This window comes from Bos grunniens, chromosome 10, assembly GCF_055505025.1.
Source record: "Bos grunniens cultivar Pamir isolate PY7600 chromosome 10, Bosgru_T2T1.0, whole genome shotgun sequence".
NCBI lineage: Eukaryota > Metazoa > Chordata > Mammalia > Artiodactyla > Bovidae > Bos > Bos grunniens.
Window position 1 is genome coordinate 81,964,083 of NC_141174.1, and position 16,747 is coordinate 81,980,829.

Consider the following 16,747-nt stretch of genomic DNA (forward strand, 5'->3'; position numbering starts at 1 on the left):
AGTGAGACATCAGACACAGGAGCTTTTGTGGCCATCTCTTTCTGAATAGTGTTTACTGCTTGTGTGGTAGGGAGGAGAGGGAGGGAGAAGCTACCACAGAGCCAGTGCTTCTGGCCAGGAAGAGTTTTAACCCACATCTGTCCTGATTGTAATTGAGGAAAGATCCTCTGGGTTTTTCACCTTCTTTTCAGGGACTCAGAGCCCCTAGAGCCAATTCTGGTTTAAAGAACTGACTGACTTAGATTAAATAAAAACAGTAAAATACATTTATGAGGATATTGGCAATAACACAGGAGGTCATCTGAAATGGGTCTTGAATCTCCTTCTGTGGAAAATAGCAAGTTAGTTGTCTGTTCTTTATAGCAGCTCAGGAGATGCCTATGAAGAGGACTTCGAGGAGAGGTAGAAGAGGCTGCTGCAGTTGGCCCTGTTGAATCAGAGAACCTGCTTCTGGAAAGGGAAAAAGAAAACTTTGTCTATGTGAAAATGGGGAACATTAACCCAGTGATTTTTCTTTTATTTAATAATTTTTTTTCCCCTTGCACGCCTCCTTCTCCTGCCCCCATGCTCCTTTCCTTGTAAAAACAGAGTTACCCAAATGGCCACAAAGGTCTGCAGAAGTTTGTAGGCATGGACTGGGCTGGGCATTTGGTACTTGTACTTGTAGGAGCCTGACTCAGGTAGACTCATAGTTAAAAGGTCATACCTTGGGGCTGGAAGAAGATGAGTCTTTGGGGTACCTGCCTCTCATTCTGGAGAGTATATAGCAGTCTCCCAGTTTACTTAGAAATAAGTTTCCTAACTTAAGGGTGTCTGCATGTGATTGAACCAAACCCTGGCTAGTTTAGATTCTCCCCAGACTTCCCTATAAATCAGTTAATCCTAGTTAACTGATTCAGAGAGCTAATCGTCTTCACTTTTTAAACACACTGAATTCCACTCTAATTGGACTGTTTTATGATTCAGCATCCTCAGTGACATTTGTCTCCAAGGGCAAGTTGAGATTTTCTAAGGATGACCTCCTGGCAGTAGAAGTGTGCCCAGTTTGTAGGTTCTCTCTCTGTCTGTAGCATGTTCTACATATGAATGATGACTAGGGTAAGGGTCTCTGAACCAGTGCTTCTAAATAGGAATAAGTGGCAGGTAAGAATTTTGAGCTTCTCCTAAATGTTCATCTCTCTTGGACTGTCATGAGTAATGCTCAACCACCAATGTTTGATCGGAAATAAAAGCCCCACCTTCATCCTGGTGCAGAATGCAGTTGTGGCACTGTGACCAAAGAACTTGGTCTAGTACCGGTTTCCATATATAGCAATTATAGGAGGGAGGTTATGCCACCCCACAACCCTCCTATGGTGCAGAATCATATTTAAACCTATTAAAATTATCGACTTGCTCCCTGCTGACTCTCTCCTGAATCTTTAACACCTAAGGGAAAATGTGCTTTCCTTTGCCTTTTGAGAATTCTTGGCAGAAAGTTCACCAGGTTGCTTTCATCAACTTCTTAATCTCCCTGAGCTGCGTGGTCATTTGCATCACCACAGGTAAGAGTAGCATTTACTTTGGCCTCCTTATAATTTAAACATCTTGAAGCTCTTGGCCTCAAAGTTTACCCTTTCTCAGTGCAGTCTGAGAGGAAGAACCAGAAGATGAGTCCCAAATGGGACAGAAAATAAAATTGGATAGTAAAAATTCAGCAAAAAACTAAAAGTGTGTTTGGGTTTTAATGTTGCCTTTATATTTTTTAATTTCTGTGGAGTACTGGTTCTCTTTATCTCTTTTGTTTTTGCTTGGTTTTGATTTTCCTGGAATTGTGATGCTTTCTGCTGATGGTGTATGTGCGCCTTCCATTGCAGGGTTTGCAGCTGTTCTGCTCGACTTAAGGCCCAGGGATTTGGCTTCTGTCCAGTGTGTTTTGGAAACCATGGGACACCACTGCGCTAATGTGTTTACATGCATCTGCTTCTGTCTTAGTGGCTGCTATGCCTCCATTATCTGTACATAGAGACCCTGTTTGGTGTTACCGATAAGGACCAGTGCTGATTGGAAGATAACCACTATCCTTTTGCCAAAGTTGTAAAATAATGAGAACCAATTTACTTGAGCAAACTTGAGGATTTGCTTTATTTATCACAAGTTTCTTTGACAATATGAGCTTTACAGTCAGAAATGTTACACTGATTAGGAGGTGCTTGGGCATTACACTTTTCAAGTGTCCCATGACTTCTCCGTCCTCTCCCCCTTCCTGCACAATGAACAAAGCTTGGCTCAAGTGAAGAGAGAGAGTTTTGTCTTTAAGAATTATAGAGTCAGCACTATACGTGTATAAAATGGTGTCAGGGAGCTGCTAGAGAGTTGTAGACAGGAAGTAGCCAGGTGCAGGAAAATGAAAAGTTAGTCAAGGATTTCTAGGAAATAATTGGGAAAAAAGTTAAAGTGCAAACATCTCTGATTGTGGATTGGAAAAGATTTTAACTGTACTTGAGAATGATTGACCTAAAGTAGAAAAAGAGCTAACCATGGGAAAGGATTAAAAATAGTAACAAGAAAAGACCACAGACTTCTTGACTTTAATATAGTGATGGAATTCAAAGTGCTGTAAAGATGAACCTTTCAGGAATGGTATTGATACAGTGTGCCTTAAAATATTTCTGCTCAGTGTATTATAACATTTGACACAGGTTATTTTTGTAGATACTAAATGAGTGATCCCAGGTTATGTAAGCCTAGGTAGAACCCGAGGATGAAGTATATAACTTTCTCTAGGGTGGAAAGTGTTATGGGGGTACTTTTGGCTTGGAGGGGGAGGGATAAAGAATTTGATCAGGTGTGTTTTCTAGGCCCAGCTTTGTCACTAACAATAATTATGGCCTTGCACAAGTCATTTTACCTTTTTAGCTCTTAAAGACTGGGATTCATTGAACCCTAAGAGCCTTTCAGCTCTAAAATTCTAGGAGCCCATAATACCAGCATATACTACATTCTAGTTATGATTATCTTAGAATGAAAAATATTTTAAAGTGCAATTCTGAAAATATTTTGTCTTTGGAGTATATGGGCTGGAGAGAAGAACTGCTGGTTCCTTAGGAATTTTCTCTCGGCAAAATTTGGAAAATGCAATAGACTTTCAGTAGGAGATTTGTCTTTAAGATCTATATTGTCTTTTTCTGCATAATTAATGGCCATGGCTGGTTTGCCATAGATTTATCAGATTTAAATGTGGGAAAGCCATACATGTATTGCCTAACTATAACTATTACTGTTTCAAGGCCTAGTGACTCCATAGGAAGTTTATTAGTTATCTAAATGATACTGCCTTTGTCTTCAGAATTGCAAGGTGGAGCCTGATTTTCTAATTGAAGTCGAATTGGTTGGTGGTTCTTATCTCAAAAAATGATGGTATTCAAACGCGTAAGTGAATTGTTGCCAGTACAAGCATCCATAATACTCCCATTCTTTTCACGTCTAGGCCAGCTGGTCTTCAGGCTGTTGTCTGCGCTAGTGATCATTTGCTTATAATCATTGTTTTTCCTTTATTGACTTCCTCCAAAGTGGTAAAGTGAAATTCCTTATGTGGTCCTGTCTGCCCTCCCTCTTCTAGTCTCCCCAACCTACCCCATCCTACTCTCAGGCCAGGGCTGCGGAGAGTGGAACTATGGCTTCCTATCATTGTGCACTCTTATTACAGAACCAAGGATTGTCACCAGTGAAGAAGTCATTATTCGAGAAAGCCCTGCGCCCTCTGTTACCCTGCAGTGTAACCTCACCTCCAACTCTCACACCCTTACATACAGCTACTGGACAAAGAATGGGGTAGAACTGACTGCCACTCGTAAGAATGCCAGCAACATGGAATACAGGTGAGAGGGGCTAGCAGCTCCTGGGAAGATGAGATGGTACATGGTTGAATTTACTTTACATTCATAACCTGTAATTAAGCTATGTGGGAGAGCCATGATACACATGGTCCTCCTCTAGAGAGTCTAATACAGAGTTTATCTGGGGTGAGGCTAGAATTGCCATGGATTTCCAAGTAATTTCTAATGAGCAACCAGGTTTGAGAGCCATATTTCTTCCTTATGATAACAGCAACTTGGGGTAGTAATGCTAGTCAGTAAAAAAGCCACAATTAGAATGCAGGTCTCTTGACTTAATCCAGTGGTTTGAAGAATCAGATTGAAATCTGATCTAGGATTCTTAGAGCAAGATCACCATAAGTATTCTTCCCACTGAGTAGATTTCCTGGTGAGTTAGCTTTTAGGAGTGCTTATTATGACCATAACCTGATCAGGCCCAGTGGATATAGGGCTCATTCAGTTCAGTTCAGTTCAGTTCAGTCTCTCAGTCGTGTCCGACTGTTTGCGAGTGATCTGGAAAAGGATGGTACCCTGTAATTACCCTTTGGTGAGAGGGGGATATTTGCTGGCTGAAGTTATCCAGCACCCGAGAATTTGGTACATTTTGAAATATCTAGAACACATGGCACCTCACCTTTCAGGATAGTTTGTTCCTAGTTGAAAAGGATCAGCTAATCCTATTTGGCAGGATGATGCAGTGCGACTAAATAGTGCACTGGAGTGAGACCAGGAAAACCTTTGTATTCAGTGATAGCAAGGACGTTCTGCAGTATTTTGCAGAATTGAGATCATTTCATATCCGTTAAATAATTGACTCACATTAATTTGTGGATCCTCTTCCTCTTTTTTCAGGTAAGAAAACTGAGACTCAAAGAGTAATAACACTTGACTCCTTGCAAGGCCACATACTGTATCTAATAAGTTGCAGAACCAAGCCTAGGTTCCAGGTCTTCTGACTCTTTTAGAATCTGGATCATTCGGGATTTTTGTTTGTTTTTCTGTTGTGCTATACCATTTTGTAACAAGGTAGTTAATCTGTTTCCACTGTAGTTTCTTCTGATATAAAATTGGAAATATAGCCTGAGATATGTCCTGATAGTTTGGAAAAGGTTAATTGAATAGCAATATTGGGTGGAATAAAAGGCATCTATTCTTGATCTGTCCATTAATTTTGCAAGTTTGTTTTTTTTTATAATACCTCTTTAAAGATATCAGATATCCAATCATATTTCTCTTGGGTCTTGCCCTATGTTACCCCTAAAGCTTTGAGCTGTAACTTTATATAAAGTTTGAACCTGATTTTATAGAATGCCTCTTCTTTTTCCCTCAGCCTATTTGAGGCTTTCCAGGGTGTTCTGCATTGTCACAAGTGTTTTGGGAAATCTGTAGAGTAACAACTCACATTTTGTAGAGTAACAGTTGAGACCTTTGGGCCATCTCATAAGTCAGCCATGGAGCCTGTCACAAACTGTGCTTGTGCTTAGCCTGCAGGGGACATTTTTTATTTGCTTCAGTTGCTTCCCAAAAGCTAGTTGAAGGAAATGTTGTGGGGAGATTTTGAGCCCACTGGCATGGCCCCTAGTTTGGGAGTCATCTTCTCAACTTACTACAGTAAATCTAAACCCTGAAGATGCTGCTGCTGCTGCTTCTCCTCCTCCCCCTCCTAACTCTGGGAACATTACTAAGAGCAACTGACTTGTGTCTCTTTTCTTGTTGGGAGCATATTGATGTAAGAATAGTCATTTGTATCAATTTGAGAAGACTGTTGACGGTTCCTCTTAGAATCTTATGCTGCCATGGGTATGCTGAGACAGTCTTGTGAGAGTGGGGTGTGTCTTTCCTCATCCATAGTCTCTTGTTTCTTTTTTGAGATGAACGGTAAGATGAATAAATGCGTTTGGCCAGTGTTTTGAGGTTAGGAGTTTTTCTCAGACTTTAACTAGTGCAGTGGAGATGGTCATCACAAGTATCATGTTTTAACTGTTAAGCAGAAGAGTAGGAGTAAAACAGTATTTATATTCTCATCTGGAAGCTGATGTTTCTCTGTTGTCTGTAATTACACACTAGCATTTTTGCACATGTTTGGGGCAGCGGTGTATGTAGGCCAGTGTGCAGTTAGCTGATAAGAAACTGACCTTCAGGACCAAGAAAGCCTGTTTAGGATCACCCTTTAGAATTCAGAAGAAGTATTGTTCTCATCACACACACTTCTCACAGTCTTTCCTTTCACTCTGCTCACCTTGGTCTGGATCTGTGCGTAGTTGTTCACTCTTGTTTGTGTTTATTCATTTTTCTACTGTAGTCTAGGCACTGCGTTATGTGCTGGGTATAGAATTGTGCACCAAATTAACAATGCCTGTCCACATAGAACTTGGTCTATTGAGAAAACAGACATTCATCAAGCAATCACATAAATAATTAGACATTGTGATAAGTGCTGTGAAGGGTTACAGTGTAGTATGAGAGAATGTCAGGGAGAGGGATGTCATTTAGATTGGGGGTGAGAGGAAATGACATGTAAGCCGAGACTGATGGAAGAGGAGTTGGGGAGATGAAGAGTAAATGGGATGAGCATTCTATAGAACAGAGCATCTTTTGTCAGAGTTTTGAGCTAGGAACAAGTTCAGCACATTGAAAAACTGAAAAGAGACCTGCAGGGCTAGAAAGTGGCTGAGATGACACTAGGGAAGGGCCAGATCATGCAGAGCCCTGGAGTTCTAGCTGTACCTAGAAGAGTTGAGCTGCATCTCTGTGGCTGATGCTCTGATGGCATATTTTTTCCCCCCACTGATCCTATTCTGTTACTAGACTTACTGAAAAGCATGCTACTAAAATACAGGATAGGAAAACAAACTCTAAAACAAACTCTTCAGGAAAGTGCAGAAACAGATGCTTTCTTTCTGCTCGTATTTATTTGACTGGAACCACAAGGTGAGCAAGAACTTTTTGGTGATGGGCCCATCTTTTGTATCTAAGTGTAGATTTTAGTACTTTTTTACAGCTCTTTTGATTACTTTTTTTGTAGTGTATTTCTCCAATAGACTGAAATATCTTAAGGTTAGGGACCATCTCTGTATTCCTGGCACCTAGTAAGGAGTAAATCATTAATACACAGAGGGAGGTTTTTGCTTATAGTTAAGAGGAAGTGAGTTGCATGCAGGGGCACAATTTGGAGAGCAGGGTCCCTGGTTGCCCCTTTCATTCTCCTTTTATTGTGTATTTTGACTGTTCCCAGCTTCCTCACTTGATTTTTCTTCTCATCTCTGCAGGATCAATAAGCCGAGAGCTGAGGATTCAGGCGAATACCACTGTGTGTATCAGTTTCTCAGTGCTCCTAAAGCAAATGCCACCATTGAAGTAAAAGGTACAACCCAACAGAGGCTGCGGCGTGAGCCTCTCACTCTCCTTCTGAGACACTATCTTGGCTTGGGCTTCCAGTCTTCAAGCTTTCTTGTTTTCATTATGGGAGGCAGTATATAATGTTATGGTTAGGACTGAAGGCTCAGGAGCTCAACTGCCTGGGTTTAAATCCAAACCCCATCATCTGGCTGCATGACTGTGGCAAGTTATTTAACTTCTCTATGCTTCTGTTTTCCTCTCTTTTAAAACCTACCACATGGCACATGGGTTGGTTAGAGGGAATAAATAAGTTGAAGTTGCTGTTTTTGTAGTTCAAAAAATACTTCAGTGTTGGCAGCTTCATATGGTTCATCCTTAGGTAAAGCTCTTAGAATAGTGCCTTTTAAGTATATTGTGTAGTTATCTCCAGTGTGCCAGCAGGATTTGGCAAAGTACAGTGTGCAGGGTGAACATAAACTATTTGTAGATAATTCATTAGAATTTTAATAGAACCTCTGGGTGCATGGCATCTAAAGATGAGATTGTAGTTGGAAGTTGCACGGAAGGCCAGTAGAACTGTAAAAGAGTTAGAGCTAACTAACATTTAACCCAACTTTCTTGTATTATTTCAAAGAAGCAACTGAGACCCAGAAAAGTGACACTGGTTCTGTGTCATACCATCAGTTTGTGACAATGCTATGATAGCATGGAACCCAAGTCTTGACTCTCATCGTCACGTTTTTCCATTTTATAAAATGACCATGGAGAGGCAGGGCTACTGTTTGAGGTCAGACTGAAGAGATGAGGGTATTTTCCAGGGCTTTTCATTTTTGCTTAGAAAGGACCCAAACTTGTTGTCTAAATCTATAGGGTGATCTCTAGAAACTGGAAAGATAAATTTAGGAAATGGGAATGACCTATATGTAGCAGGTGTTCAGCTTTTCCTTAATTTATAGCAGGTATTCAGATTTTCCTTAAAATATTTGAAAGACTAAAAATTTGGACTCAAAAAAAAAAGCTTGGACACAGTCAAAGTTTCTATTACATGGTGTTACTAAATGAAAGTAGTGTCTTGGTGACACTTGCCCTGACTTGTGCCCTTGTTGACGTAAGGATGGGCAGTGCCTCTAGTGGCTAGATTGAATTCTAAATGCCTGCAGGGATTGAGTCACAGTGGCATGGTTACAGCCCACACAGACCAGAGAACCTTGGATTAGATTAACTCCATGGCTTTTCTTTGAGAGATCTGGGTTTATCTTTGTTTTTAAAGAATGCCATATTTGTTCAACATAGGATGAAGGTGTGAGAAAACCGTTTTCTCTAAACCAGCCGAGGGCCCTTCCCCACCCAGATGAGCTACATGGGTAGATGTTTGACTCCTCCGTAAGAGAGTTAAGGCCCTGCAACATTCCAGACTGAGCCTTTGGCACAAAGTTCAAGTGCAGAGGAAACAGATCAGGACAGGTGAGGGAGGGAAAGTGGTGTGTCTAGTTAATCAAGCTCTCCAAGCCTAAAGAATAAATTACATACAATTGCAAGTCCTGACTAACTCTGATCATATTGATTAGGAGTTAATGATTTCTATGCAGCACTTTCAAGAGTGGAGAGAGGTTATTTTTCCGTTGGGTGGCTGCTTGAGAAGGTGGGGTTCAGATGCCCCAGAGGCATCTTTCCTCACATTCTGTTTGGCAGGGAAGTGGTCTTGAAGCTGCAGGCAGGAGTGTCTTCTGAGGAAGTTACAGCATACACAGTATCTCACCATAATGAAGGCATGTACTGGGCTCTGTTGCATTTGTACTGTACAATAGTCCTGTGAGGAGGATTGGGCAGGTGGTATTAACATCCTAATTTTAAAGAAGTAGACCTTAAGAGAATTCTGTTTTATATAATGCTAAAACATATTCTGTAACTAGCTTGGGCAGATACGTTAGTCTGTTAAGAAAATTCATATGGAATTCTAGTTATTCTCTCTTCCTACTCTCCCCTGACACCTGGATGGAAAACAGCTGAACACTTAATGTCTTTCGGGTTAGGGATAGTTTGGTCTGGTAAAGCCTGAACATTTAACTTTTCTTGTGTAAGTTTGAAAAGGTTTTCCATAGACCCAGGATCATATTTGAAACTAGCTCCTGATTGTGGTTGGGGTAGAAAATTGCCTTGAATTTAGAGCAGTGTGTGTTATTCCCAAAGCATTTTCATGTAAACTCGTGTTTTTTGTGTGTGTGTGTGTTTTTTTTTTTTTTTCTCAGTTCCACTAGGGTGGGATAAGTGACAGTTATCTTTTTATAGCTATAATGATTTATAAAAACTCTACTAAGTAGTTGGCAAGAGGTGGTGGTACTCAAGAACAGAGAAATTCAGGGGATTTTCAGGAAACGTAAGTGACCTCTGCCAAAAGGAGATTCATAATCTTGATTTGTGGTTTTAACTAAATTGGCATTTAAGGGCAATGTAATTCAGCCCATACGTATATATTTTGTTAGCACTTAGTCTACACTCAGACCCCTCTTCCCCATCTGGCTTTCCCTGCAGTTGAGAACTTCCCAAGGTGTTGTTTGGCCTCAGCCCTGTGGGGAGTTAAGGACTTTAGACTAGCCAGGGACAAGGCATTGTATGTCACATGACCAAATCATGAGTTACTTGTTATGTACAAAAGAAAAGGCTGAAGGAACCACAGGGAGGGACACATATTTGGAAACAGACCTGAGGTGGCAGTGCTTTTCTACCTTAATCTGTAGATCCCTGTTGAGAAAGGAATTTTGGGGATGATTGTATATACATGTGTAGTAGGGAAGGCCTTGCACCTGAAGTAGAGTTTGTTCTTTCTTTCTCTTTTTTCAAAGGACAAGCATGAGGCACAGTGTAAACAAGAAGATACTATTACTGTTGAGGATTACATTTCTTAGGTATTTGGCAGGTGACCCGAGCAGATGCTGGGGGAGGAAGATGGAGCAGGGCTGGCCAAGGGGAGAGGGAACAGTGATGACTAGACCTTATAGGATGACCTCTGTCCCATAAACAGCCTGTCTTGGGATCTTCTCCTTCCTTTTTGAGCCTTTCAACTCCTCAGAGTCTTCTGTCTTCCAGAGACTCCTTAGTCATACAACATTTGTGAATGAATAGATGTTGGATTTTCTGTCCCTGAAAATTTTCAGCTTTTCTAGTGCTTATTCCCTCTCTTTTCATCTTACTTTCTTTTCTGAAATTAAAAAATGTGCTTACAAAAACAAGTTAAAATTTTCTGTGTAGTTTACAAAGTTGAAAAAATACCTGTCATGACTCCCAGACCCTGTCCGCACCCTTTAATCATTTTGATTAATCCAACAAACAAGGAGTTTGAGTTTTATTGCTGTTTTTGGAAAAAGATTTTGGTGGTCTTCAAATCCTCTGCAACAGACATGCCATCACCTCTTGTGAAAGGTCCATCCCAGCACCAAGAAGGTTTGGGTCTGGTGTCTTATTAAGCCCATCATTGTGTCTTGCTGCTCATTGGGCATTTTAAATGAGTTCAATCTTTTGGTGACAATGAGAGCCAAGATTGATCTTGTTTTTCTTGTCCCTACTCATTAGCTTTCTTTCTGTTTGAATCTTATGACTAAATCTTAGGGTTTCTGTGAGTGACCTTGTCCTGACTCCCTGCTTCTTATGCCGTTTCATGGATTTATGACTGATAATATCAAAGTTCAAACTGGCTGAGGCAGACTGTATGGTGATGGTGACAAATATCATTATTAAGAGTAATAATACATCTCTCACATTTGTACAGCACTTACAGCATGCAGAGTGTTTTTGTGCTCATTTGTTTGTTTGATGGGCAGCTAGTTTGACAGGTGAAGATGCTTTGAGGTTGTGTCATGGTTAAGTTCAAGCTGATGTCAAAGCTGGTTGTCTCAGAATTGCCCTGACTTGAAAAGTCTCTGAAAGCAGAGCTGCTTGAACATTTTGGACATCAACCATAGCCCAAATAACCATACCTGTTCGTTCTTTTCCTCTCTTCAGGGTGCTACCCTGACCTACTTTATTGTTAAAAGATTAAGAACAGCTAACGTTACTGCTTGCTTACTGTGTGCTAGGTACTGTGCCAAGTACATTACTTGTCCCGCTCCTCTCTTGTAGTCTTCACAACACTCTGAGGTAAATGCCATTATTCTCTCTACTTTCCAGGTGAGAAGATTGAGGCTCAAGGGCGTTGATTGACTTGCTCAATGTGACAGAGTCAACCAGTGGAGCCAGCGTCCTCACCCAAGCACTCTCATGCCACAGCACATGTTCCTAAGCATTATGCCACACTGCTGTGTTCAGAGCATATTAAATAACAATGTAAAGGTGTTGACTGGGAGAAGAAATGGGTTCTAATCCTGACCCTGCTTTTAAAAACTTTCCATGACCCTGACTAGTCACATTCCTTTTTTGGGCCTCAGACTCTCCAAGTATATGATGAAGTAGGCTGAGGTAGATGATCTTGAAGGTTCTATAAGGCTCTAAAGGTCTGTGGTTTCCTTATATGGACACAGATGAGAAGCTGGGTTAGTGAAGGAAGTGATTTCTAAGCTTCTTTTCCTAATAGTGACCGTCAGGTTCTTAACCTTGCAGTCCAACTGTCACCCCAGTGCCCCCTGTACTTCCAAACATACATCTCCCTGCCTCAGACACTCCCTCTAATCCTCTCAGACACTGAGGCCAGGAAAGGTGTTAGAGCAGCGGTTCTCAAACTTGATTTTAAAGTTATGAAATGTGGCCTAGGCATCAGGCTTATTAAAAGCACTCCAGATGATTATAGTGTCTTAGTGGAGACTTCAGTGCCTGCTTACCCAGTGGTTTCACCTGCAGGAAAAGGAAAAGCCTCATCCGCAGAAGGCAGCACTAGTCCCAGACTGCTCTAGTCTTCACAGTCAGTGATGAATCTACTCTGCTATAATTATTGAGCCAAAAAGCCAACATCTTTCTTGCTTCTATCTCGGCCATCTTGTATTGCTTCTTGGGCTTGGCCCTTGGCTAGCAGTAAATCTTAACTCTCTGTCTACCTTCAGCCAAACTTCTATTTTTGCCTATAGAAAATTTGAGGTGTCTCTGGGATTTGATAGGTTGCCTGAAGGAAGCAGAGAGACCATCTCTACAGTATAGTGTGTTGTATGATGAGACACTGTACAGTATCTTTTAAGGATGGAGTTCTCTGAAAATGAGTTGCAAGATTGTGAATTTGCTTTGGAAAATGAGCACTAAATGAGCAGTGCAGGTAAGGGGCCCCATACCTTGATCCCTATCTCAGCTCTGTTGTATTAACTTTATTTAACCTTCAGTTCAGTTCAGTCACTCGGTTGTGTCCGACTCTGCGACCCCATGGACTATAGCATGCCAGGCTTCCCTGTTCATCATCAACTCCCGGAGCTTACTCAAACTCATGTCCATCAAGTTGGTGATGCCATCCAACCATCTCATCCTCTGTCATCCCCTTCTCCTCCTGCCTTCAATCTTTCCCAGCATCAGGGTCTTTTCAGACGAGTCAGTTCTTCGCTTCAACTAAAAATACCTCCATTGCCTAAGTTGACACTCTGTACATCCACCAGCCTAGCAGAGAAGCTGATGTTTTTCTCTTAAGTGCCTGCAGCTTAGGCAACAGAACGTACTGAGGAGCATGCCTTTGTCCTCAGCCAAAGGCCCAGATAATGGGTTTGGGTCAGGTATTGGTAGGTAACTTAAGACTTGGAACCCCAGTGTTGCCATTCATCAGGATCTGGAAGGGTCCATCCAGTAATTCATGGGATTTAGAGTGTGTAGCTAAAAAGGCCAGATCATGAGTTAATTTCCAAGTGGGTCTGTGATCTGTTTTAAAGATTCATTACTTCTTTGCTACCTAATCTGTGCCTTCCTGAAAAAGTAAAGTGAAGTAAGCAGTATTTGCTCTGTTCAACTCCTCAGACCTACCTGCAAACCAACAGGACCCGTTTAAGTAGTTCCTTATTAAATGGCAAGCCCATATAAGGCGAGGCACCATAATCAATATAAATATGCCATTATTCAATATAATTTGTCAGTATCTGACATGAGTAAACTTTATTAGAGCTATGAACAAGAGTCCTGTTTATATCAGCAAACAGGGAGAAGACGTAATATTCAGCATCTCTTTGATTTCTTAGGACTCATAACACCTGCTTTAGCCTAAATTTTCCCTGGCTGAAAATGAAATTTAAATATTTATTTTTGACACTGGGCTCCAATAGTGTGCTAGATTGATAGATGTAAATTAATCCTCCTAAGACCTCTGTGAATTGTATTTTATTCTCATTTTACAGAAGTAAATACTGAAACTCAAAGGATTTTAAATGACCCACCTTGGGTTACTCAGTAATAAAGCCTCAATAGAGCCAAATTTCTCTGAAGTCCAAGACGCTTTACATTATACAGTAGTTAAATTATAGCAAATAGGTCAGTCCCTCTTTGGGTCTAGAGTGTTCTAATACATCTGCAAGCAAAGATAACATTTGAGCAGTTTGCTTTGCAGTTACCAGTAATACATGTTGTATATTTTTATTGTTTGTGGACTCTGTTCTAGTTTGGTTTATTTCCCATTCTGTTTGGTAAAGAACAAAGAACATGGCCTCTGGAATCAGACATCCCTGAATTTGGATTTTGGCTTTACTTTTTATTTTGGCTTTACTTTTACTTTTTATTTTACTTTACTTTTTGGCTTTACTTTTTATTAGCAGTATAATTTTAGATCTTAAATAACTTTACCAAACTTAAATTTTCTAATCTATAAAAATGGGGTAATATCTGCATCATTGGGTGATTATATTAATCTGTTGCTGCATAATACAGAGAAGGCAGTGGCACCCCACTCTAGTACTCTTGCCTGAAAATCCCATGGCAGCCCACTCCAGTGTTCTTGCCTGGAGAATCCCAGGGACGGTGGATCCTGGTGGGCTGCCGTCTATGAGGTCACACGGAGTCGGACACGATAAGCGACTTAGCAGCAGCAACGGCTGCATAATAAGTTATCCCCAAAATCAGTAGCTTAAAACAACAAATACTTATTACTTCACAGTTTATGTGGGTCAGGAATTCTGGAGCAGATGAGTGGGGTGGTTCTGACTCAGGGTCTCTCAAATTGTTGGCTGGGGCAGGAGGATCTGTTTCCTAGATGACTGCCTCAGTGACTGTGCAGAAGGCCTTAATCCCTCACTATGTGGGCCTCTCCATGGCCTGTTCGAGTGTCTTCCTAGTATGGCAGCTAACCTCCCCCAGAGTGTGTGACCAGGAGAAAGAGAGAAACAGCATATGTGTGCACAGAAAGCCACTTTGTATTTTGTGAACTAGTTTCCAAAGTTGTACACCTTTTTATATATATATACATATTTAAAAAACATTTTATAAATATATGTATGTATAACATATGCTATATTTTATTCTTTAGAATCAGGTCACTAAGTCCAGCCCACACTCAAGGGGAGGGAAATTAGGCTCCACCTCTTGAAGGGAAGAATATCAAATAATTTGTGAACTATTTAAGAGGTAGACTCTGTGCCCTAAGAGTCCCCTTCTTTGACCACTGCTGACATGTGTTCTGAGAGTTCAGTTACCTTACTTGCTGTTAGTCTGCCATCTAGCTCAGCTGGTGGGGCAAGAACAGGCTTTCTGATTGAGCAGCTCCCCTAAAGAACAGAGAGAAGTGACCTACTTCATTGACCCAAAGGCTGAAGTGATAGTTGTTACATTCATTCCTTATAAGGGTAAAGTGATGTAACCTGCGTTAATTTCCTGTCTGCCTAGTACACTAGTGATACTTCAACCAATCCAAGGGTGAATAATCAGGGCATTTTTCTTTTGAGTACATTAGGAAGAGGGGATATTATTCCTAAGCTTCACTCAGTATTCTTTGCTGAGTTGAGAAAGCAGCAGTAGATCTAACCATGAAAACTTGCAGGCTTTACTCTGTAAACAAGGCCAACAAAGGGTGGGGGCGGGGGGCCCGAATTCAGTTCCTATTGTCTCTGCATCTGATAGCCTTTAAGGCACCTTCCCATCCGTAAATAGAAGCCTCTGTAGAATCTGGAGTAGATGAATGAAAGGAGGGTGTGGTGTTTTCAACCTGAGCACCAAGGCAGGAGTGAAAGACCAAAATCCAGGTCTTGGTCTTCAAGAGTAGTAGCTTTTTAGACTGTATAGCCATAAACCAACTCAGGTTTTAGCCTTCTAAGTGGTTCTTATGTATAATCTTGGGGATGAGTCTCCAAGGCAAAATCTGAGGTTGCTGAATTCACAGCACTATTGGAATTAGTCAAGTAAGTGAAAGTGAAAGTCATTCAGTCGTGTCCGACTCTGTGACCCCATGGACTATTGAGTCCATGGAATTCTCCAGGCCAAAATACTGGAGTGGGTAGCCTATCCTTTCTCCAGCGACTCTTCCTGACCCAGGAATCGAACTGAGGTCTGTTGCATTGCAGGCAGATTCTTTATCAACTGACCTAACAGGGAAGCACTTAACTGGGCCAGAGTAAATAGAGTTGAGTATTCTCTCTGGGGCAAGGGAGAATGAAAGTGGGAAAAAAAATCACATGCAAGCTGATTTCTGAAAGTTATATCTCAACCATTTCCCTGAACTCTGGACTTGATATTCAGCTGCTTACTTGACAGCTTCACTTGGATGTTAAGTAAGTCCTACACTTAACATTTCCTAAACTTTGAACTCCTGTTTTTTTACTACCATCATTGCTCTATCCCTAAGCAAAACAAAATAAAAACAAACCAACAACAAAAAAATACCCATGCTAATTCTTCTGCAGTCTTCCTCATCTCAGTAACTGGCAGTTCCATTCTTGAAGTTACTCAGACCAGAAACACTGGGGTCATGCTTGGCTCCTTTTTCTCTCACTTTCTACATTCAGTCCGTTAACAAATGTATTAACCTATAAAATATCCAGAATTCCTCCCTTTTACTGCTGCTACCCTCATCCAAACCTCCCCCTCCCCCTTTCTGGATTGCTTTCAGAACCTCCTAATTGATCTTATTTCCACTATCCTCTCTCTACAATTGTTGTCCACATAGTAGCCAGAGGGAGCCTGTTAAAACACACAGATAATTTCATACCTACACTTAGTATTCACCAGTGGCTTCCCAGCTGACTTAGAGTAAATGCCAAAGTAATTTCATTGTCCTACAAAGTCCTATCCAATCTAGGCTCTATTCTCTGATTTAATCTCTTACCATCATCCCCTTGGTTATTGTTTCAGCCAAATTCCTCCATGCTGTTTGTTACACGTAACAAGCACACTTCTGCCCCAAAGCTTTTGCTTTTCCCTCTACTTGGAGTGTTCTTCCTGCAGATACATGTGGCTTACTCCTTTATTTTTTTCATGACTCTGCTAAAATTCACTTCATCAGAAAGGCCTTCCCTTGCCACTCTGTGACAAATCTGGCATATAATTGGTGCTCAACAAATGTTTGTCCAATGAATGAAACATACTAGAGGTACAATGTGGTAGCTCTTCTGCTTATTGTGTCTCCCTGCTCCCCCATGATGGTGTGTTAGTATGCTGTGGAGCTTGATCCT

At 41.0% G+C, this 16,747-nt stretch overlaps 1 protein-coding gene across 4 annotated transcripts in view; it reads left to right on the plus strand.

Annotated features, from left to right (window-relative positions):
* NPTN (neuroplastin) overlaps nt 1-16,747 on the plus strand; it is a 64,481-nt gene that overhangs the window by 33,285 nt on the left and 14,449 nt on the right. For all 4 annotated transcript variants that reach the window (XR_015135244.1, XR_015135243.1, XM_086322600.1 and 1 more), the window contains exons 2-3: nt 3,689-3,860; nt 7,127-7,221. Coding sequence is in view for 2 of the 4 variants with exons in the window: in XM_086322600.1 (XP_086178726.1) it covers nt 3,689-3,860; nt 7,127-7,221 (267 nt within the window). In the remaining 2 variants the exon portion in view is untranslated. The remainder of the gene's footprint in view (nt 1-3,688; nt 3,861-7,126; nt 7,222-16,747) is intronic.